This window comes from Microcaecilia unicolor, chromosome 1, assembly GCF_901765095.1.
Source record: "Microcaecilia unicolor chromosome 1, aMicUni1.1, whole genome shotgun sequence".
NCBI classification, from domain to species: domain Eukaryota; kingdom Metazoa; phylum Chordata; class Amphibia; order Gymnophiona; family Siphonopidae; genus Microcaecilia; species Microcaecilia unicolor.
The window spans coordinates 183,429,265-183,454,546 of record NC_044031.1 but is presented as its reverse complement, the minus strand read 5'-3'; the positions used below and the strand labels follow the sequence as shown (position 1 = coordinate 183,454,546).

Sequence of the window (25,282 nt, the reverse complement as noted above, 5' to 3'; positions counted from 1 at the left end):
ACCTACAAGAACAAGTGAAGCTTGGGCCAAATACAGCTTCAAGATGTTCTTCAGCTTAAATGGTGACAAAACAGAATATCCCCCCCCCCCCCCCCCAAAAGAAAAGCGTGCATACATGCACACACACGCAATTACCTGGTTCAGAGGCATTATCCTCGCCTAGCCGTGAGGACATCAGTTCCCCGTCCTCTTGCTTGGCCACCTCCTCGATGGATTCCCCCAATGAAGAGCTGTCATTGCTGGGCAAACTGCTATTGTAGCCTTGGAGACTATTAAGTCCCCCAAAGAGCTCTAAATCTCCATCCTCCTCCTCCACCTCCATGTCCATTCTCTCCAGCGATGTATCTTCCTGGCTCAAACATTCAATGAATTAGCCTAACCTGTATATAACCCATAGTCTCATGAGCACAAAATGCACTCCACTCATTTGTGTTTCTGTCATCTCTTCATTTTATTTTCTTAGGCTTCTGTATGCTTACCCTCATGTCAGCTGCTGCTGCCTAGCAACTTTAATAAAGAGTAAGGAGCGTTCTTATGGCTGCAAGACCACTATTTTTTTTTTTTTTTGGGGGGGGGGGGGGTAGGGATAAGCCACAAGGCATGCTGGCAGTGCTGTGTGCTACCACTGAGGAGACCCGGAGTCATTTCATGGCTCATGTCCCTCATGCACTAGGATGAAGAACAGTGTGAAGAGAGGCAGTCCAACCTAATGTAGGAATTAATTCAAACAAACTAGCTACTCTTAGTACTGACTCCACAGGCAAAGATGAAATTTGTTCTTACCAGCTAATTTCCTTTCCTTGAGTCCTGCTAGACCAGTCCAGTCAAGACAAGGAGGTTATGTCCCTGTACCAGCAGATGGAGGCAGAGAACACTGATAATATCACCCATATAAAGGTGCAGTGCAATCCTGAAGCCTGCCAATATACTATTGACAAAGCAGATTTGAAAGACTTGATCAGCATTATAATTCACGTTACGGAATAAGCCAAAATTACATGCTGATGAAAGTGAGAGAATACAGAGCAAGTACACCTCAGTACAATACAGCATTGCCTTATAGCTCAGCCTTGAAGCACTGTGTAACAGCTCAGTCTTAAACTGCAACTTACAGTGCCATCTTACCATCGTAGCCTTAAGACAAGCCGCATGACAAGCTGAAGCAATCAGGCTCCCAGCCCTGCCAGATCTAGAAGTCTGTCTTCCAGGAAACCTGAAGTCCCCTATGACGTCAAACTATAAAAAGAGAAGGCCAGAGTCATCCCAGACAGGTCCTGGCCTAGCCTAGAAAGGACTCAAGGAAAGGAAATTACCAGGTAAGAATAAATTTCATCTTCCTAATCCTGCTGCTGGATGAGTCCATTCCTGGATGGGGTGAAGATTTGGCCCTAACACACCCTGTGCTTTCAAGACAAGCACTATTGAGCTTCGGGATTACCACTGCAACAGCTGAACCTGGGAACAACATACTCAGTAGGTGGCACTGCTATTAGCCTTATGAACCAGCAACCTAAAATTTCCCAGATGCAGCATTCACTCTCACAGAGGAAGGGCAGTAGCTGACAAAATGCATACATGACGTGAAAGAGCTAAAGCCCATGGATTTGCCTGTATAATGAAAAAATAACTCAGCTCTGAAACTCAGTACTCAAGCAATGCTGAGGAGATTAGACCTGAGTGCAACAATACTGTCCTGCAGACAACACTGGTAGCATTAGTAGCACCTCACTGCGGTCCCCTCGTGTAAGAACAGGATAGGCAAACAGCCATACCAGGAACCCTAGGAGAGTGCCTCAAGGGCTCCCCCAAACCAAAAACCTCAAGCAAGCAACAAGCTAGGAGGAAGAGAAAGCCAAGGGTATGCAAGGAAGTTCCTCCTCCCCCCCCCCCCCCCCTGAACCAAATGCCCCACTTCTTAGAGACTGGAATTTGAGGTAAAATCAGACTAGGAAAGAACCCAAGACATGGTGAAACACAAAGGTGAGATAGCCCCTTTGTGGGATTACTCCAAGACTATTGACAAACTTGCTAACAGAAAACCAGACTCTAAACATTCAAGCTTCAAGTCTAGACGCTAAACTATGTCAACCAGCACCTGAGTCAAGGAGACTCACAGAAACTCAAAGACTCAAACCAACCCTTGCTGTACTGCTGGAGCTGCTCACTTTATCCCTGCAAACTCAACAGGCTAGATTTGTTGGGGTTTTTTTTACTACCACAAGCTTCCTAGGCAGCTCTGTGTGTGTGTCTGACCAGGAGAAGAGATGAAAGGAGAGGGCAGTTTGAAAGGTTCAATTTCTTTAGTTAATATGTTATAGTAAAATCAATGTACTTAAACTGCAGCTGTTAGAATTGCTTCTCTTATAGAAATGTACTGGGAAATTTTTTTAGATGAAGTTTTAGAGCTACCAAGGGTGGCCCAGGAGGTTTTTCTCAAAGGCCCCAGCAATGTCTACAAACCAGTTCTTGCAGATGTACATTCCCAAAAACTGACATATTCTAATCAATAAATATAAAATAAAATTCCTTTTATCTTCTGGTCATTTTGTTTTTCTAATTGTGTTGGTTCCAGCCTCTAGTTTCTGCTTGCCTCTGTCTTTTCTTAACTCTCTTGCCAGGGCCTTTGTTCATTTGGTATTTCTTCGCTCCATGTCCACCATCCATCTTCCTTTTGTGTTGATTTCTACCCTTGTCCAGTATTTGCCATGTGTCCCTACTCCTATCCACCACCATGCTGAGCATCTTCTATCTCTGTGTCCCTATCCCTCCCATGTGTCCAGCATTGCCTCTCTGTGTCCCTATCCTTCCCCAGATGTCTGGCATCACCCCTCTGTGTCCCTATCCCTCTCATGTCCAGCACCTCCTCCCTCCATCTTCCCTTCCTCCTGCACTCTGCTCCAGCCGGTATTCAGCCTCTCTCTCTCTCCTGTCCACCCCAACCTATGGGCCAAGTACCTCTCCCTCTTCCCCACAGGTCCTGGAATCATTTCCTTCCCCCCTCCCCCAGTCCCACATCATATAGTTCTCTCCCCCTACAGGCATGGCATCACTCATTCACTCCCCTCCTTCTCCTCAATTCAGCATCTCACAAAAAGGTTGACAACTAGATCACTTGGAAGCTACTATACCCCCTAGAGGAGATAACACAGAGAAAGACCAATACAAACATGGCTAGTATCCCAAAACAATCTACAAGCTAAAAGGCCTGGCTTCATCTCAATATAAAAGTCCTTCCTGCTAAAATCAGGAAAGTCTGGCAACTAGGGGAGTAAATCTGCCTATCACCTGCATCCGATCTCAAGACCACGAACTTCAAGAACTGAGGCTCCCCTCAACCCCTGAAACTAGCAGGGCTGAAGGTTTTATACATATGACAGTGTAGGGATCAACACCCTCTAAACAGTAGGCATGGTCAAGGTGCACTGTAGGGACCCTATGAAGGCCTGTCACTGAACTCACTTCTCTCTAACCCCTTGGAATCTGGGGGGCCTTGTACAGCCCAAGGGAAAAAAACAGGGAGTGATCAAACACTAGAATTTGGGACTATGGGAAGAATTCCTTGAAGGAAAAAAAAAAAAATTCCTGAAAAACTACCTGAAAGCTGACTGCCAGCCATACGAGAGCTTAATCTCTGACACTCTACACCAACCTTATCCATTTTTTTTAAAGCACTTATAATTTTGGTCAATCATTAAAAGTAACCTCAACTGCAAAGCCCATAAAGCAATGAAGGCACTTCCTCAGAGCTGCTACCCGCAAGTTCAGCATGCAGACTTGAAGCTTGAATGTTCAGGGTTTGGTTTTCTATTTCTCTTATCACTAGGGGCTAATTAAATGTGGTCCTACCAGCTTCTGGCTCTGCTGAGATCACTGGTACCTCTCAGCGCTGCTTCCAGACTATTCCTCACATCGCTGCTAGCCTCAGGAGCCGCCAAAAGAACAGCCCCCATTTAGCAGTGTTGCCAGCAGCTCCTCCTTGCATCACCACTGGCCACTGCTACCAAACACATAAATTAATTTCAACCTGAAGGCATAGAGGGAAAAGCTTTCTCCACAGCCTGTCACCGGTCTCACCCAAGCACCACACCTAACCTAAGGGCATCTCTGTGTGGCAGAGAAAAACTCCCCCCTTACTCACCGTTGCTGGCCATGGCTCAGTGAAACTTCAGCCAGCTACCCCCTCAGCATGCCAAATCCCAGAGAACGAGGCCTAGGGCCCTAGGATCTCTCGTGGTCACACCAGTGCCTCACCATGTGAAAGCTTGTAGGCCAAGGCTTGGGGCTCCCAATGAGAAAACTCTCTCCAGCAGTGGAAAAAGTCTTTAGACCAGTCTCTGCGAGTTCCTTTGCCCAAGGACTCTACCACAGGTTTACAGGCAGTAGCCTGTGCTCCAGGGAGCCAAGAACAATGAAAAAAAAATAATCATCTGAATCCTGTTGCACTAGACCACCTGCACCATCTGTTGAAGGCACAGAAATACTGGCAAGTTCCAGGGCTGTATCGCACCTTATATGGGAGATAATCACTGTCAGTGTTCTTTACCCTCGTCTCTGGTACAGGGGCATAACCCACTCATCTGGAACGGTCTAACAGAACGATAAGGAAGCAACTTTTTAATACCTTTATTTTTGACATATGAGACCTAGATGTATGTTTATTTATTCATTTTTTTTATTCTCTTGTATTTCAGTTGAGGTAATAACTGAGAATATTGTTGTGTGTTATATTTTTCTTGTATAAACTGCTTTAATACTTACTCTGCTAAGCGGCACATTAAGTTAATAAATGAAATCAAATCAAAAACCAATATGATGCATAAAACTAGCATGAAAAGCATGCAGAGCATGGCTCATTACATTCTTTCCAACCCTCTGCATGTAAATGTGCATGGAGGGATGGGGCAGGAGGTGTACATGCTTGTTTGTGAATGTGTGCATTCCTGAACATATGTACTTTGTACAGATATGCACAGTCTCCAACATTCAGTGGGAGACTCCCACTTTTTCGTGTCATCTCCCGCACTCCCGCTGAGGAGCCAAGAACTCCTGCTCAGCAGTCTCCCCGCCATCGGCACGCAGGAGATGGGTTAATAAGACATCATCTGCCATCTGCTGCTCCCAGGGGACCAGTATTGCCATAAGAGCTATAAAATCTCACAGCACTTATTAAGAGTCTGGTCCCACAGCAAGAGAGGATGATATTTTATTAAGGCATCTCCTGCTGCCAGAGAGGGGGGTGGCTTGTTGATCCCGGGGCCACAGAATTGAGGAATGCCAGGGAATGGAGCCAGGACTGGCATTAGGAGTGGGCAAACCAGGCAATTGCCCTGGGCCCCCATGTTACTGAGGGCCCCAAAGCTGCCTGAAGTGGAAAGAGGGACAATCTGAAAGCAAGCTTTAGGGACCTCTCCTTAGCGTCTGCCCTGGGCCTTATCATGTCTACCACCTGCCTTGAGTGGAGCCAGGAGGTAAAGGGGGGTTGGGGTTGGTACTGGGGTGGGCTAGGTGTCCTAAAATCTCCCTACTGAAAACCAAGCTTCCTTGGCAGCTCTGTGTGTGTGTCTAACCAGGAGAAGAGATGAGAGAAGACAGTTTGAAATGAACAATTTCTTTAGTCAATATGTTATAGTGAAATCAATGTACTTAAACTGCAGCTGTTATAATTGCTTCTCCTATAGAAATGTACTGGGAATTTTTTTTAGATGAAGTTTTAGAGATGCCAAGGGTGGCCCAGGAGGTTTTTCTCACAGGCCCCAACAATGTCTACAAACCAGTTCTTGCAGATGTACATTCCAAAAATTGACATATTCTAATCAATAAATATAAAATAAAATTCCTTTTTCTACTTTTATCTTCTGGTCATTTTGTTTTTCTAATTGTGTTCTTTCCAGCCTCTAGTTTCTGCTTGCCTCTGTCTTCTCTTAACTCTCTTGCCAGGGCCTTTGTCTGTTTGCTATTTCTTCTCTCCATGTCCACCATCCATCTTCCTTTTGTGTTGATTTCTACCCTTGTCCAGTATTTGCCATGTGTCCCTACTCCTATCCACTCACCATGTTGAGCATCTTCCATCTGTGTCCCTATCCCTCCCATATGTCCAGCAATGCCTCTCTGTGTCCCTATCCTTCCCCAGATGTCTGGCATCACCCCTCTGTGTCCCTATCCCTCCTCATGTTCAGCACCTCCTCCTTCCATCTTCCCTTTCTCCTACACTCTGCTCCAGAATTCAGCCTCTCTCTCTCTCACCTGTCCACCCCAACCTGTGGGCCAAGTACCTCTTCCTTCTTCCCCACAGGTCCTGGAATCATTTCCTTCTCTCCCCCTACGGGCATGGCATCTCTCACTCACTCCCCTCTTTCTCCTCGATTCGGCATCTCTCACTCACGTCACCCTCTCCCCCTCCCCTGGGGGTCCTTTAAACTTGCCCTCAATCACTGGTACCAGCATCGCTGAAAACAGGCTGCCTGTAACCGGTCTGCGGGACCCTCTCTCCGGCAGTCCCATTGCCTCCGATTTTACTTCCTGTTTCCAGAGTGGCAGTACAGGCAGAGGGAAGTCCTTATGGACTGGTCACAAGCAACCTATTGCTACTAGTACCAGCGATCAAGGGAAAGTTTAAAGGATCTTTCAAAAAAAGAAGACTATGATAAAATGAAGAGAATGGGAAAACAAACCTTAGAGAAACTCCTGCAAAGGTCAAAAATTTGCATCAGGCTTGGATGTTATTCATAAATACCACCCTGGAAGCCAAGAACAGATATTTTCCACCCTGTCACTCTGATACACACACAATAACTTTTTTGGATCTACAGACTTCCAAGTCCTGCGTAGGCTTTGAGTATACCATTTTTTTGTAAGCCCATGGATAGAAATACTCTGCTTCAATTTTCAGAGTGGGCATCCTCATAAATTATGTGATATTATCCCCGAGGGCCAGTTTTTACGTCTTAGACGTATTTGTTCCTCGGTTTCAGAGTTTAAATGCCAGGCTGTTGATATGTCTTAAAGATATCAACAGTGCGGTTACCCTATTCAGTGATCAAGAAAGCATACAAGAGAGCACGTTGAGCTACACGGGATTACCTGTTGTGTTCCATAATCTTGAAGTATTGGTATGTTTTGAGTATTCATTAAAGCTTACATCAATCTCCTCTTTTTGAATTCCATCAAGGTGAGAATTTAAAGGACCTTTTGGTTCCTTTATATCTAGGGGTGCAGCAGGTCCCTTCCACTGAAGCAACCTCTGTAGGCCACTATCCATGCACAAGATGCAGTGTTTGTAATATTTATTTTGCAGGCTACCCAAGTGACTTTAAACCATCATACTGTCACCTTAAAGGCATCTACCTCTTATTTGTCTGTTCAGGCAGTTTAGGCAAGAGGTAAAAAACGGATACAGCGGGATCCTCGGGATCTTCCCGGATTCCATCAAAAAACTTTTAAATCTTCATTTTTTTTTTTTAGGCAGTCGTTTACATATGGCTTTTACACCGTCCCCTGAGATATGTTGTATTAGAAACTGTGTCTCACTCACCACGGCGAGGGGCTCCGGATGGCCTATAATTATTAAGATATAAAAAAGAGTAATGCTGGATACATTTTTTTAGGAACTCTTGCTCCCAATAGCCTTAATAGGGTCTATGATGGCTGAGTGAGTTTCTCTCTTTTATTTTTGAAGTATTTGTTTTTTTTGCATTTTGCCTTTTTTTTTCTAGTTATATCCTTAATTTGCACCTCCGTCTGGACGCCTGGCTGGGTTCCTAACTCGCTTCCCAGTTCCCATTGGTCTGCCCTGGCGATGACGTTAGAGGGCGGCCCAATGGGAAGGGAAGCCAGGAGGTGAGTACAGAATCATCACCACCACCCTCCTCCCCTCCCCTTCTCGTCGTCCTCCGAGTTCCACACCCCCACGCCTCCCTCTCTCTCTGCCCTCCAAGTGGAAGCACGATCTGTCCTCCTAAGTGCCGGCAGTAATTTAAAAAAAATCTTACCTCGGGGTCCGGCGCTTCAGACTCCCTTCGCAATTCGCATGTGTCTCAGCTTTGCCTCTGAGACGGAGTCTGGTGGTCCCGCCCTTCCGGAAACAGGAAATGAGGGCGGGACCAGAGGCATAGCGCTGAGACACATGCGTGGAAGTCGAACCACTGTCAGTGGTTTATAATGCAAGTACTATGGTGTTTTTAATGGCATTAATTCCATTTTTGAGTGGCAAACCATTGTTCAACATCAGTGTTTTTTGTTTTGTAGGTACTTGCGGCTACGTCTATTTACCTCAGACCCAGGTCATAGACCGAAACACCATTGATTCTTCAATGTGGGCGTCGGGTGTTCCTTTCTGTTTATATTGCTAGCAGAGTGCAAAGAGCATCTTTAAGTTAAGCAGTCGCTGGTTTTCTTTCTTTTTTTTTTCATTTTTTGAAGAGTTGTTTGCAGTGCTTAGTGAGATTGCGCAAAAACAGCAAGTGATTGATGAACTGATTTAAGCTTTGATCTGGCATAGCTATGCGCTATAAGAGATTTTATAGCTTTTATACATACATCTACTACTACTTAGCATTTCTATGCTCAAGAGACTGATGCTATTGTGGCCTTTTATCATAATTTTCTTATTGATATAATTCAATTTGTTCACAGCATGTGTCAGGGTTTGCCATATTTCATTTTTTTCCCCTTTTTATTTATTACTTATTTAGGAGGATTAGTTTCCCCCCTTGTTTTTGTTCTTATAGAAACCCATATGGTGGAAACATTCCATGCTACCAATCCCAGGGCAAGTAGTAGCATCCCCATGTCTGTCTCAATAGCAGACAATGGACTTTTCCTCCAGGAACTTGTCCATATCTTTTTTTTAAACCCAGATATGCTAACCAAATTACTGAATCCTCCAGCAAAGAGTTCCAGAGCCTAACTATTTGTTGATGTTTTTGTGTGGATGCTTGCTGTTTTCTTTTTGCAGCTTCTCTAGTGTGGTTGTATTGGACAACATTTAGCTGTACTATCATTGTGTGGTTTATTATCAGGTCACTATTATTGCTGTTTTTTCACTTTATTGTTGTGTCTAAGGTTGGGATTTATCGGAAGGCGGTTGTGGGTAGTTTGCATGTATCCAGTAGCAGGTAATAAGGGGTAGATTGTAAGCTCTTTGAGCAGGGACTGTCCTTCTATGTTAAATTGTACAGCGCTGCGTAACCCTAGTAGCACTTTAGAAATGTCAAGAAGTAGTAGTATTCCTTGGCCCTGTCAGTGCATCTGGTGGGGGAAAAGTAGGTGTTAATCCGGATAGCCTTAGGGGAGGACTTAGTGGGGTAGGGTAGGCTATTATTGAGTACTTGGGTTAGGCCTTGTAGATGGGTGTAAGTGGTTGTACTAGCATGTCTGGGCACATTTGGGAGTAAGCTAACATTAATCTGGGCTTTTTCCTGTTTGGTGTGGAGTAGGAGGTCCCCTGAGGGTTGGGTGTTCTCTTACAACACATTTGTTTTGGTTCTCTGTGTTAGGGTATGGGATCGTCCACCATGAAACTTAGCTCCTGGAATGCTTCAGGATTAAATTCTCCTATTAAACATACTAAGATATTGCAGGAGCTAAAGAAACAAGTGCATATAGCTTGTCTTCAAGAAATCCAGATAATGAGCATCAGAAATTGTGTAGGAGTTAGGTGACACAGGTTTTTTTTTTTTTTTTTTACTCTACTGGTACTACTCATAGTGCAAGGTGTTGCTAAACTGTTTAGTAAATTTATTCCTTAAAATTTTCATAAGGTTGAATGCGATGAGTCTGGTAGGTGTATACTGATACATTTTGATGTTCAATGTACTGAACTAGTATTACTGAATATTTATGAGCCCAATGTGTTCAATATGTCATTATCTACATTTGACACTTAGGATGGTCAGTGATTTTAATTCTGTTTTGGATCCGCAGATGGACCAAATGGGTGGTTGTCATTCCTGGTGACCATAGGTCAACTTGTGGATTGAGTCTTTTTTTTTTTTTTTTTTTGTAGACCTCGTGGATTCATGAAGAATATTACATCCACTAGATTTGTACGCATCCCTCTATGCCTCGAATTGATCTTATGCTGGTGGTCTCTTCGTTGTTTCCCAGGGTTCTGCAGACGGAGATCAGACTCTCTGTTCTGTCTGATCATGCAACTATATGGCTAGAGCTTCATGGTTTTCAGACTGAGCCTTTGTCAAAAAAGTTAGTGTTTTCTAACTTATTTGTATTGGGATTAGGCTTGTAAGCAATACATAGCTAACACATGGAAACATTATGTAGACGACAATGTGGCTCTTGTCTCTGATCCTGTTTTGCTCTGGGAAACAGCTAAAACAGTCTTAAGGGGAGAGACAGTAGCATATGTTGCTGGTAAACGGAAAGATGCAGCTAGGGAAATTTTGTATTTACAAGCTCAAATTGACAAATGCAAGAGGCAATCTGTCAGGTTTCTCAAAGCAGGAACTAGGTTAGTGAGCGGCAGTGGCAGGCAAAACCACCCCACACCAGGAACAAGACAGAACTCAGATAGGAACAGCAAGGCTTCACCTGCACTATCTGCCCTTCCCCAGGAGTTGAGCCCCTGGCTGCAGGCGGCCGACAGGACTTACAGGGCAGGAACGGGAAACTGCAAGCAGCCACTAAAACAGGGAACAAACACTGACAAACATGAGATAGGAAGATAATAACCACTCTTTTTTTTCAATATGTTAAAACTTTTTATCATAGGCAGAATACCTCCCTGATATAGATACTGATTCCTGATTCCTATCCAGCTTATTTTCGAAAGAGAAAGATGCCCATATTTCGACCCAAATCGGGAGATGGGCGTCCGTTTCCCGTGGGCGCCCAAATCGGTATAATCGAAACCCGATTTTTGGCGTCCTCAACTGCAGTCCGTCACGGAGACGAACAAACATCACGGGGGCGAGTCGGAGGCGTGGCGAAGGCGGGACTTGGGCGTGGTTATCGGCCGAGGAGAGATGGGCGTCTTTAGCTGATAATCGAAACAAGAAGGGCGTTTATGACAAGAATTTGGTCCGCTTTATTTGGACCCTTTTTTTTCAGGTTCAAGTCCCAAAAAAGTGCCCCAACTGACCAGATGACCACCGGAGGGAATCGGGGATGACCTCCCCTGACTCCCCCAGTGGTCACTAACCCCCTCCCACAAAAAAACCCCACAAAAAAAACCCACTTTACAAACTTTTTTTTCCCAGCCTGTATGCCAGCCTCAAATGCCGTACCCACCTCCATGACAGCAGAATATGTTCTATCCTCTGACAGCCTTTCCCTGGTTCTGATGTGGGTCTCGGGTGAGTGTGACACCTTTTCTGTTAAGTGCACTGCAGAGTCACATCAGCAATGCATTGTGGTGGGTGTAGGGTATTGGGCTCTGTGATTCCACTAGCTTGTGTTAAATGCTCACGATGTTGGTAGTTGGTAGGCTCTACTCCCATGGTGCTTTTCCTGCTTACTGGGTTAGAGTGTGCCCTGTTTTGTTTCCGGTAGTCCATGAGGTAGTGGCCATTTGTGTAAGACACTGTTGAATAAAAGCATAAAAATGTTGAATAAAAGCATAAAAAAAAATAGAAGTGGAATGCTTCAAAGAACATGCAGAGCTAGCTGTTTCAACACTAAAACCTCCTGGGACATGATGGGGCCCACATTAGCCAAAGGCATGGCTCCAGAAAGTCTGGCAAGAAAGGGGGGCCGATAAGGGAAAACAGATGTAGCATGTTCTGCCCATGATTAACAGCTTTGTGGTATTCAGAGACTTGCACAGGAATGTTGTATGAGAGAATTGGTCAGATGCCAAAGAAGGACGGTATAAAAACAGAGTGAAACAAAGAGGTATTAAGCATTTCGATTTACCTTGAGCATTCTAATTTCTTTGTCTGTCTATAGCATTCTGATTTCTTTGCTTTACATTGCTTTGTTTTGATCATTCATTCTGGCTTGTATATTGTTTATCAAGAAATGCTTCCTGCAATAGCCCATTGAGCTATGCAGAAAAATTGTAAATACACTGTTTATATTAAATATCGTCTAGCCTTCTCTACAAAAGTGGCGGCATCCTTTTCTTCAAAGTGGCGAGCCAGCCAGGAGTAGGAGTAGGAGTAGGCCGCACACGGAAAAGAGAAGGCGAGATTAAGTGTTTGTTGTTAATGAAGTTTTTTACAGGATTTTGAGAGAGAGCAAGCGTTGTTTACGCCTGATTACTATGTACCACGGATTTGGGAGTGATCAAACTATTGAAGTGGACATACAGGTGACGACTCCTGGGCTTGCTAAAAAGAGAAATAAGAAGACGCGTGAGTAAGCTTACATTGTGGACGTATTAGTGGTATTTGTTTAGCTTTGTAGTTTTCTTTTTTGTATATTTTCTTTGTTTAGGTGCAGTAGTATATTTTTGTAGGTTGTGGCTCTATAGGAGAAATTGTAATAGTCAGAATAAAATGAAAGGGAAAGGGGCAGATAAGAAAGAAAAGCCCCCTGTATATGCTATGTATTTAGATTTAGATAGTTCAAAAAAATGCTCCCCTTTGCAGCATGTCATAGAATTATTCCCATTAGAAAAAAAACAGATTGAAAAAATACATGAGAAATGGGTCAAATATGGAGGAAAAGATTCTGTTTTGAGCTGGTCTCAGGATGGATCGTTTGATCGTCCAAAATTATTATCTCTCCTGGAATACTTACAACAAAATAAAAAGAAGAAGAAAAGCTTAGAATGCAGATGTAGAAAAAAAAAGCAGCCTTGGGTTCAGCCTGAAGGTTGAGGAATGTCATCTGTTTTTGATTTCTCGGGTGTCTGGCTGTTGCTAAGCTAACGGTTAGAAAGGTCTGAAAGAACTGAAATTTTTTTTGTTCCTTTTAAAAGATTGTTTTAGATTAGATTTAAATAAGTTTGATTTTGTCTTATAAGGTGATCTCTGTTTATTTTAAAATATGTGTTATTCTGTTTCTAGTTCTCTATGTGGAATGTCTTTGCAATTTAACTTTGTTTGACTCTTTTTTAAGTGAGATTCCTGCAGTGTTAAGAGATCATCTGGCTTGAATTAGTCACAGTCCTTAGTTCTGTGTGTAGGGCTAATAGGGAAAGAGGTGATTTAAAATCTTTAATAACATCTGAACAATATGATTTGTCAGCAATTTGGTCACTATGCTTCAGAATGTTATCAGAATGCAGGAATGCCCCAAGTACAAATGCAGACGCAGCAAGGATTAATGCCACAAGTAGTAGGGATGCCTGTGAGTGCCCCGCAGACTGCAATACAGCAGCCGGCGATGCAATCACAGGGACCAGGGGCTGCAGTACAGAGACAAGGCACTGTAAATGCTTTTCCAACTTGGCAGAATATTCCAGACCAGTGCTATTGACTGGAAGCAGACCAGTGTCAGGAAGAGGGAATGATTTTCAGATTAGACACAAGGGAACCCTTTATTACATTGACAATTGGCAAATATGGAACTCCTGTGAGATTTTTGATAGATACAGGGGCGAGTACCTCTGTATTGTGTGCAAAACCACAGGGAGTTAAACTTTCAAATCAGTATAGAACAACAGTGGGATTTACGGGGATAGAACAAAGAAAAAGGCTAACAGAACCCACTCTGGTGCGCTTGGAATGCCAACCGCACGGTTCAAGGGAGGCTGTGGTACCCTTCTTAGTGGCACCTGATTGCCCAGTAAATTTGTGTGGTAGAGACTTGTTGTCTCAATTAGGATTGTGTTTAGATTTTGGAAATAAAGAAATACCAAGTTTGCTCACCATGGTTCAACAGTTGAATAATGAAAATAAAGTAAGGGTTATGGAAGAATTACCACAACATATTTGGAGTACAAGTGATTCACCATATGGACTAGCCATAAATGCAAAACCCCATAAGATAGAATTAATAGAAGGGGCAAAGGGGCCGAAGCAAGACCCTTACCCCATACGACCTAAATTAGTATCCAAAACCCTGGAACACATTGGTAAATTATTGAAATGTGGTATTATTGAACCTTCAGTATCCCCGTACAATACCCCATTGTTTCCTGTCCCGAAAGGGGAAAACAATGTAAGGATAGTACATGATTTAAGGGAGCTAAATGAGGTTACAAAAAATCAATTTCCGATTTGTGCAAATCCTGCTACTCTTTTGCATACCCAGAATATATATGCATATAACACTGTTATTGACTTGTCTAATGCATTCTTTTCAATACCTCTTCATCCAGAGTCTAGGGATTTGACGTCATTTATAGTACAGAATGAGGCATACAGGTGGACTAGGATGCCTCAAGGCTTTACTGATAGTCCATCGGTATTCTCAAAACAACTAATGATGGATTTAAAGGATTTCAGGAGTCAATTGCCTGACACGGTGTCATTGTTTGTCTATGTAGATGATATTCTACTGTCTGCTGAGACTGAAGCAGAATGCCTAGATTGGACTACAAAATTAATTTTGTTATTAGGAGAGTTAGGATATAAATGTAACAGGGAAAAATGTGTTATAGCTCAGTCTACTGTCACCTTTTTAGGACAAAATGTTTCAGCAGAAAATAAGGTCATTATACCTGAAGTTATATCTATTTTAAATGAGACTCCGGTACCGCAAACTGTTACTCAGTTACGTGCTGTTTTGGGAATGTTAAATTACTGCAGACAATGGATACCAAATTATACACAAAAAGTAATGAGACTTTATAAACATTTGAAACTGCCCGCAGCCACACCAAAGAATACACTAATTGTATTGGAAGAACAGGATAAGATGGTATTGGCTAAGATTGTGAGGGATTTGTTATCTCCAGGACCGTTAGCAGTAATAGATATCCAATCACCTGTGCATTTGTGGGTAAAAGACATGGGAAATAGTTGGGCAGCTATGATTAATCAAAACAATGAAGTAAATGCACCAGTAGCTTTTTTGTCAGGCTCTTTTAATCATGTGGAGAAGGGAATGAAAGAAATACCAAAGTTACTGACAGCTATAGTGGCTGCAGTAGGTAAATGGAGAGCACAAATGCCTTTTGTTCCTATTGTAATACATACTAACCACACGATTAAAACGCTGTTGAGCCCTAGCCAAACAGCATTGACAGCCACTAGATTTGGAAAATATCAAGCAGTACTTTTAGGACAAGATATAAGAATAATACCATTAACTAAAGAACAGAGAAATAAGATAGATCTGCTTTTTCCTGTCGATCAAGAGGGTGAGATTGATACTATAGAAATCCCTACATTTCATTGTCTTACTTTTGAACCCTTATCTGATGGGTTAATATGGTTTACAGATGGAGCTTGTGAAAGGACTGTTGCAGGCTTTGCCTGCGTGCAGGTAGATGAGAATCTAAGAAAGATAATGCAAGTACAATATAAAACCCCTCCTAACCAGACTGCACAGCATGCTGAACTTTTAGCCGTTATTACGGCCTTACAACACACTGATATGACTCAAAATGTTACTATATATACTGATAGTGGTTACGTTGCAAGTTCACTACAGTATCATATATTAAAATGGCAGCGTAGGGGGATGATAACCAGTGCAGGTAAAAATCTACAACATTACACATATTGGAAATTGCTGTTTGAAATTTTGGCAAGAAGGGAACGTGAAGGTAGAAAAACTGCAGTTGTGTGGACCCCGGCCCACACTGAAAGGCCAACCTTTGAGGCACTAGGTAATGCAATGGCTGATGCAGCAGCAACGGAGGTGGTTAAGCAAAGTGAAAAGATTTTGTATAATACTAGACAGACACAGGAAGGGCCACTTACGAATGTAGATAAGATTGAAATGTGGCAGCCAGAGGGACAGGAAAGTGAAAAATGGTTGAAGAGAGGATGTATGAAATTGGGAAGTGAATGGTTTAATGCAGAAGAAGGATTACCTTGTATGCCAATGAGCCAGGCGATTAAGGTATTGGCTGAGTGGCATGCAACCATGCATTGGAATAAGGAAACAATGAGGCAACAATTTGAGCAAAGATTTTGGACTTTAAAAATTGATAACCTGATTCAACAGGTTGTGCAAAATTGCATGGTATGCAATATTAACATACCTAAACGAGGTCCTAAAATATCACCTGGGACACTTCCAATACCAGAAGGCCCAGCAAAAGAATGGTATATGGATTTCACTGATATGATTGTTCCAGTACTGGGAAAAAGGTATTTGTTAGTTTGGGTGGATGCTTTTTCAAGGTGGATAGAAGCATTTCCATGTAAAAGGGAGACAGCACATGAGGTGGTACAATGTCTGATAACTCATATTATGCCAAGCCATGGGTGTCCGTCTAGAATAATTTCTGATAACGGGACGCATTTTAATAACAGTGTTTTGAAAGAAATGGAAACGATTATGGGTTTAACACACAGAAAAGTATCAGTGTATCGCCCCACCTCCAATGGTTTGGTGGAGCGCTACAATGGTATTTTAAAAACTAAATTGAGAGTATTACTGAAGGCTTTAAACAAGGAAACAGCAGGTAAACCATATACCTGGCTTGATTTGTTACCATTAGCTTTGATGGTTATAAGGGCCCAACCTAATGGGCGTACTAAATTGACCCCATTCCAAATTCAGACAGGACGTCATTTCTTCCCGATGCAGACAGCAAGTACTGATAGCACAGCTCAGTACTGGCAAAAGCTACAACCTATGTTGAACCTGACAAGTGATATGATCCGAACAAATGTAGCATCACAGGCAGGGACTACTAATGATGTTTGTGCTTTTAAAGTAGGTGACCTAGTGCTACGAAAGAACTTTACACATAAAACATGGAAAGATCCTGTGTATGTAGGGCCTTTTGCTATCACGGCCCTTACTCAGACCGCTGCCCGTCTGGAAGGTCATACTTCTTGGATACATTTAGCAGATATTCGACGAATTAATAACATTGAAATGGACAAAGAATAAACAAACATCATGTCCCTAAACATGATGGTATTGGACTGTTGTTGTTTGTTAATGGACAATGAACACATATGAGAATAGACTTGTTACAGTGGCCAAAATGTTGAATTTGACTGATTGTATCATATGTGCCCACATCCTTGTCCTTGCCAGCTATGATGTATGGGACTACAATGATAAAATTGAGTGGGCACCATGTCTGTTATCCCAATAATACCTGTGTAAGGGACTTCATTGGACAAATGAGACTATTTATAAGCAAGCCTTGCTTATGGACAAGTACCCACAGACATCATGTTGGTGTCTGATTAATAGTATGACAACTGAACACATTCCCCCGATAAAGTGCACTTACATGCAGAATGTTGTAACAACTGATTCAATGAATGTTATGCTTTTACTTTGTGTAATTTTTAATGCCACATCAGCTAATGAAAAGTAAGAATGAATGACAGTGTACTTCCCTTTGATGAAACTCACTGTCTGTATTCAAAAGAAATATAAATTTTGTACCCTAGTACAATTGAATCTGTTTAATGCTGTGTAACATGTGTATTAGCATGTTTGCAAAGATGTGCCAGGATGCTTTTAAAATGATAATGATAACTGAAATCAGGAATGAATAGAACTTTAATATGTCAGCCAAAAATATTGAAAAAGCGTGCAGAAACTGAATGCCACAAACAAGGGGGGAGGAGATTTAGAAGGGAGGTGAAGAAACAGACTGGAGCTGAAACAGATGTTTGAGGCCTGAAATAATCAGTCCTCAAAAGGGAGGATGTTGAATAAAAGCATAAAAATGTTGAATAAAAGCATAAAAAAAAATAGAAGTGGAATGCTTCAAAGAACATGCAGAGCTAGCTGTTTCAACACTAAAACCTCCTGGGACATGATGGGGCCCACATTAGCCAAAGGCATGGCTCCAGAAAGTCTGGCAAGAAAGGGGGGCCGATAAGGGAAAACAGATGTAGCATGTTCTGCCCATGATTAACAGCTTTGTGGTATTCAGAGACTTGCACAGGAATGTTGTATGAGAGAATTGGTCAGATGCCAAAGAAGGATGGTATAAAAACAGAGTGAAACAAAGAGGTATTAAGCATTTCGATTTACCTTGAGCATTCTAATTTCTTTGTCTGTCTATAGCATTCTGATTTCTTTGCTTTACATTGCTTTGTTTTGATCATTCATTCTGGCTTGTATATTGTTTATCAAGAAATGCTTCCTGCAATAGCCCATTGAGCTATGCAGAAAAATTGTAAATACACTGTTTATATTAAATATCGTCTAGCCTTCTCTACAAAAGTGGCGGCATCCTTTTCTTCAACACTTTTAGATCCCTTTCAAGTGTTAGCCACGTTACAGCACTTAGTTCTTACCTTCAATGTACACCATTCTGCCAGCTCGGACCTACTGCTAATCTCAGTACCAGCGAGACTCGTTGCCAGTGGGGCACAACCTCTGATCTGCAGTTAACTGTGAGTAAACGTGCTTATTCAAATAAAGGACGTTTTCAGCGAGATTAGTCTTCAGATGTGAGCTGCTGTGCCAAGGTTATACAGCAGCAATAAGTCCTGTCCCTGGAGCACTTTTAGTGGGTACTGCAGTGCACTTCAGGCAGGCAGACCCAGCCCCTCCCCCCCCCCCCCCGTAACACTTGTGTTGGTAAATGGGAGGCCTCTAAAACCCACTGTGCCCACATGTAGTTGCCCCCTTCAGCCCTAAGGGCTATGGTAGTGTTGTACATTTGTCCCTCCCACGACCAAATGGCTTGGATTGGGACGTTTCTGAGCTGGGCGTTTTTAGTTTTCATTATTGCTTAAAAAAAAACGCCCATCTCAGAAAGGACCGAATCCATGGCATTTGGTCCGTCCAAATCGTATTTTCGGAACAAAAGATGGACGCCCATCTTTTTCGAAAATACAGTGTGTCCTGCCTCTTCAAATACCCATTTTCGGACATAGACGCCCATGGAGATGGGCATTCGCGTTCGATTATGCCCCTCCACATATCTCAACTTAAGTTGCCACTTATCGCTGAGGCAGATAAGCTGTCTTTACATAGTCCCATCACGGCAGTGGAAATTAGGTTATTAAGCAAGATCATCTTTCTAAGGCACCAGACCCAGATAGAATGACTGCAGAATTTTATAAAATCCTGCAGGATCATATTTCTCTGCCTTTGGCTGATTATATTGAGTGGGTATATATAAGAACATAAGAGTAGCCATACTGGGTCAGACCAATGGTCAATTTAGCCCAGTATCCTGTCTTCCAAATAGTGGCCAAGCCAGGTCACAAGTGCCTGGCAGAAACTCAAATCATGGCAACACTGCATACTACAAATCCCAGGGCAAGCAGTTGCTTCCCATATCTGCCAATATCCTCCAGGAATTTGTTTAGACCTTTTTTAAACACAGATACTCTAACCGCTGTTACCACCTCCTCTGGAAAAGAGTTCCAGACCTTAACTATTCGTTGATTGAAAAAATATTTCCTCCTATTTATTTTAAAAGTATTTCCATGTAACTTCAAGTGTCCCCCTAATCTTTGTACTTTTGGAACGAGTAACAAAAAATCTATTTACTTCTACTCATTCTACACCACTCAGGATTTTGTAGACCTCAGTCATATCTCCCCTAATCCGTCTCTTTTCCAAGATGAAGAGCCTTAACCTCTTTAGTCTTTCCTCATACGAGAGGCGTCCATTCCCTTTATCATTTTGGTCTCTCTTCTTTGAACCTTTTCTAATTCCGCTATATCTTTGAGATACAGCGATCAGAACTGAATGCAATACTCAAGGTGCGGACGCACCATGGAGTGATACAAAAGCATTATAGTGTGTTTTCAGTTGTATTCACTATCCTTTTCCTAATAATTCCTAGCATCCTATTTGCTTTTTTGGCTGCCACCGCACACTGAACAGAAGATTTCAGTGTATTATCTACAACGACACCCAGATCTTTTCCTTAAGCGCTGACTCCCAAGGTGGACCCTAGTGTCAGGTAACTATGATTCAGATTATTCTTTCCAATGTGCATCACCTTGCACTTGTCCACAATAAATTTCATCTGTCGTTTGGATGCCCAGTCCAAGGTCTTCCTGCAATATTTCACAGTCCGCACGTGTTTTAACAACCTTGAATAGTTTTGTATCATCTGCAAATTTGATCACCTCACTCATGGTTCCGATTTCCATATCATTTATAGATATGTTAAATAGTACTGGTCCCAATACATATCCCTGCAGCACTCCACTGTTCACCCTCCTCCATTGAGAGAAATGACCATTTAACCCTACCCTCTGTTTTCTATCTAATAACCAATTCCTAATCCACACCAGAACCTTGCCTCCTATTCCATGACTCTTTAATTTCCTAAGGAGTCTCTCATGAGGATCTTTATCAAAAGCTTTCTGAAAATTTAGATATACTACATTAAGTGGCTCACCTTTATCCACGTTTATTCACGCCTTCAAAGAAATGAAGCAAATTGGTGAGGCAAGACTTCCCTCAGCTGAACCCATGCTGACTCTATCCCATTAAACCATGTTTGTCTACATGTTCTATAATTTTATTCTTTATAATAGTTTCCACTATTTTGCCCGGAACCGACGTCAGGCTTACCAGTCTATAATTTCCTGAATCGCCCCTGGAACTCTTTTTAAAAATCGGCGTCACACTGGCCACCCTCCAACCTTCAGGTACTATGGATGATTTTAACAACAGGTTACATATTACTATCATCAGATCAGCAATTTCATGCTTCAGTTGAGTACCCTTGGATGTATGCCATCCGGTCCAGGTGATTTACTAATCTTTAATTTGTCAATTTGGCTCAGTAAAACTTCCAGGTTCACCGAGATTTTCAGTTCCTCCGTATCATCACCCTTGAAACCATTTCCGGTACAGGCAGATCTCTTACATCTTCTTTCGTAAAGACAGAAGCAAAGAATTCATTCAGTTTCTCCGCTATGGTGTTGTCCTCCCTGAGCGCCCCTTTTTTTCTCCTTCGTGATCTAACAATCCCATGGATTCCCTTGCAGGCTTTCTGCTTCTGGTGTACCTGAAAATGTTGTTACTGTAAGTTTTAGCCTCTGCGGCAAGTTTCTCTTCATATTCTCTTTTAGCCTTCTTTATTAATGCTTTGCATCTGACTTGCCAGTGCTTTTGTTGCTTCTTATTGTCTTCATTTGGGTCCTTTTTCCATTCTTTGAAGGACAATCTTTTGGCTGTAATGGCCTTTTTTACTTTACCTTTTAACCATGCTGGCTGCCATTTTCTCTTCTTTCCACCTTTGCAAATACGTGGAATGCATCTGGACTGGGCTTCCATGATGGTATTTTTGATAAACGTCCACGCCTGATTTAGTGTCCTAACATTTACAGCTGATCCTTGTAGTTTCTTTTTAACCATTTTCCTCATTTTATTATAGTCCCTCTTTTGAAAATTAAATGCAGCTACAGTAGATTTCCTTTGCGGGTTTATCCTAGATAGTAGCTCAAACTTGATCATGTTATGATCATTATTTCCCAGGGGACCCAACACCACCACCTCTGGCACTATGCCCTGCATGCCACCAAGGACCAGATCCAAAATGGCTCCCCCTCTTGTCAGTTCCTGGACCAGCTGCTCCAAGAAGCAATCGTATATTACATCTAGAAATGTTATCTCCCTGGCACTCCCTGATGTAACATTTATCCAGTCAATATTGGGGTAATTGAAATCACCCATTATTATAGCATTGCCCAATTTGTCAGCTCTCCTAATCTCTGTACAACATTTCTTCATCCGTCTTTTCGTTCTGTCCTGGCGGACAGTAGTACAGCCCTACAAGAATACTCCTTCCCTTCACATATGGAATTTCTATCCATACTGATTCCACTCTACTGTGTCATGTGAAATGTTTACTTTATTTGAATCAATTCCCTCTTTAACATGTAGTACAACCCCCCTCCATTTTGATCCTTTCTATCATTGCAATACAATTTGTACCCTGTTAATACAGTGTCCCACTGATTGTCCTCCTTCCACCAAGTCTCTGAGATGCCTATTATATCTACCTTTTAGTGCTATATATTCTAACTCTCCCATCTTATTTTTTAGGCTTCTAGTATTTGTATACACAGGCACTTCAAATTGTGTTTTTTCCTTTGATCTTCCATCTCATGCTAATCGTGCTCTAATTGTTGTACTGCCGAGCCAGGTAGGAATCTGTCTTTACTAGACTCTTATAGACCTATTTCTTATTGATTGCTAAAATCTTAGCTATTAGATTGGCCACTCTCTTACTTGGTGTTATTCATACTGACCAGATGGGTTTTGTAGAAGGGAGGCAGTCAGTGTAGAATATCTACAGCGTTATGGTTGCCATAGAACATAATGCTACTCACATAATTCTTACCCTTTTAGTTAGTGTAGATACTCAAAAAGGATTTGATTGCGTGAATGGGGATTTTTTGTTTAAATTAATGGAAAAACCCCTCCGAAGGGGCACCACCTTGTAGGGGTGGAGAGGCTTCCGTGTTTCAATGACTCAGGAGGCTATGCTGAAGGGTTACCCATATCAGACAGGCCTCTGAGGAGAAACCAGACAAAGAGTGTCCCAAACTAGGGAGAGTGGAAAGATGGTGATCTGAGGCTCGTACGCTTAACGGCCCAGCTGCCCTCTGAAGTTCTGTCTTTGTTTACTTGAAGTTTCCTCTTTGCATTTGCAGTTGCCTTAACTGAGAGGAAGGGGACAATGGGGGGGGGGGGGGGGGGTCAGTCGCTGATGGCCAGCGTTTTGTCCCCTGTGCAGCAAGTGTGGGACCGCTGTGCGACGAGCTGCCCACAGATGATTGGGTTGATGAGTCCTTTGATTAGCATCGGCGAAGTAGCGTCGATGCTCTTGGACCTGGAAACACCTTCATCACTCTCAAATCATTTAACCACCATGCCCAAAGGATTGGAGGAGTGAGTTAGGAGTGTATGCTGAAACGGAAGTCGTTTACAGCTGAACCCGTGTCGGCGGTGCCACTCCTAAACCCGTAAGAGCTATCAGCTTGGAGTTTTTGGCTCCTGTGGAGGTTACATTGAATATCATCTGGAAGGCGCGCCAGGACCTAATGGTGGTAGTAAATAATTTTGCTTCAGATATAATCTTATTAGTGAGCCACATGGATAATCTAATCGAATCCTTGGAGAATGAAAAATTGATACAGCAAATGAAGTTCTACAGGAATAGGAAACGGTTAAGATTTTGAAAATGTTAATAGACCAGAAAAATTTGAACAAAATGAATATTATTATAGATGATTAATATCGAGAGTGTTGTTTTCCCAGAGTTCTAGGTATGACTCCTAAAGTTTTTTTCCTCTGAAATGATTCCTCTTAGTATATTAATGCAAAAGGAGTGAAGCCTGTGAAACTGGGATTACCTTAATCAGTGGTAGAGAGGTGGGGTAGCCGTGCTAGTCCACTCTTAAAGGTTATCAATAGAAATCAAACAAAATAAAACATGGAAAAGAAAATAAGATGATACCTTTTTTATTGGACATAACTTAATACATTTCTTGATTAACTTTCGAAGGTTGCCCAACACTTCACAAGACCAGAACACTGCACCAGTGATTTCACAGTAAGAATACTGAAAGGTAATTTTAAAACAATACAGGAACGTAAGACCTTTGAAATAAGAATGATTGAATATTTTGACACCCAACAAACAGGACTTAATAAGGATCTGGGTTTTCTAACCCATTATAAACCATAAAGCTGTATTTCTCTGTTTATTACCCTCCTCTCACCTACCAACACCCATCCTGTTAGAATATCAATGAAATGCTTTGATGTCCCCATGCATACCCCCATCCTCCCACTCTGTCAGACTGTCAAAGTAATGCTTTGATGTTTCTCTTATATATACTATCTGCTAACACATTTGCTTATTTCCGATCTGACAAAGAAGGGCAACCTTCGAAAGCTAATCAAGAAATGTATTAAGTTATGTCCAATAAAAAAGGTATCATCTTATTTTCTTTTCCATGTTTTATTTTGTTTGATTTCTATTGATAACCTTAATCAGTGGGAATTGTTTTAGAGATTCAAGTGTTTGTATTGTTAAATAATTTCTGGTTTTAAAAGAGAAAAAAAATGAAATCGGGTGTATTATTTCCACTAATATTGGACAATAAGTATGTTTCCAACGAAATTAATTGACTATACACCGTCTTGGGTTTGAAGAAGCCAACCAGATGATCAATGTGGAATAATGATTTACATAAATAATAACTGGGGAAAATCAGGTTAATACCACGTTTTCTTTGTTTACTGTCGTTTAATTGATCTTGTCTTGTTTCACTCTCCCAATTTATTTTGTGGCCTGAGAAAGATTGTATATAATCCATTTATCTAGTTGAGATTGTTTTCTTCTAATATTGTATTATTGTACAGTCATCTCTGTATTACTGTTTGCAAGTGACCCTTGTAAAATGAAAAATTATAAATAAATGATTAAAAAAATAAATTAATTAATGGAAAAATATGGCTTGGGGTTATTATTTGACTATGATAAGAATTTTATATACTAATCACTTATCGGCAGTTTTGGTTAATGGTCAGATATGTGAATTTTTTTCAGTTGGGACTGGATACAAGACAGGGGAGCCCATTGTCCCCTTCTCTTTATTTTTTCTTTCGAGCCATTGCTTATTGCATTGCAGGGGGCTGCCTCAATCCAGGGTTTGAAAAAATGGGAGTGAGGAAGTACAATGTATGGCCTTTGCTGATGATCTGCTATTAATTTTAACCACTCCAAAGGAGTTATTGTTGAATGTTTTATCTTTAATATAACATGGACAAGTGTCTGGATTGTGTTTAAATTTAAATAAATCTGAAGCTATGCCTCTTAGTGGCTATAGCTATGAAGACTGGACTGAGACCTTTCTACTTAAGAAGGTAGAGCATAAGCTTAAGTACTTGGGGGTTTATTTGACTGTGTTTGTCTATTCTGAAAATGTCCCAAGATGTTTTGGCTCTCTGGACTCCTTTACCAATAAGCTTGAGAGGCCGAATAGCACTGTTCAAAATGGTACTGTGCCCTAAGTGGCTATACGTGCTGCAGACCTTTCCTATGTATTTAACCCACAAGGATTACAATACATTTTGTAAAGTGCTACAGAAATTACTTTGGAATAATAAAACTTTGGGCTATACTACACCAATTGTTTCTACCTATACAGCAGGGCGGCTTGGCCTTCCCGGATCTTCGGTTGTATAATGTTGTCGTTTTGATGAGACATATGGTGGGGATTGGATTAAAGGCACTGAACATTTTACTCCATTGCCACTGAAGCAACAATTGATGGCGCCTGTACATCTTTTATCTCATTTGCAT

General features: G+C 41.8%; 1 protein-coding gene across 3 annotated transcripts in view; it reads right to left on the bottom strand.

Moving 5' to 3' along the window:
• Nucleotides 1-8,066, bottom strand: part of L3MBTL2 (L3MBTL histone methyl-lysine binding protein 2) — a 121,052-nt gene extending 112,986 nt beyond the window's left edge. For 2 of the 3 annotated variants that reach the window (XM_030203028.1, XM_030203037.1), the window contains exons 1-2: nucleotides 7,081-7,354; nucleotides 136-349 (exon numbers count right to left, since the gene is read on the bottom strand). In XM_030203028.1, coding sequence (XP_030058888.1) covers nucleotides 136-349; nucleotides 7,081-7,128 — 262 coding nt within the window. In that variant the 5' untranslated portion in view covers nucleotides 7,129-7,354. Of the gene's footprint in view, nucleotides 1-135; nucleotides 350-7,080; nucleotides 7,355-7,988 lie in introns of those variants that run through there. The other variant, XM_030203046.1, reaches the window with a different exon arrangement.
• Between the last annotated feature and the right edge of the window lie 17,216 nt (nucleotides 8,067-25,282).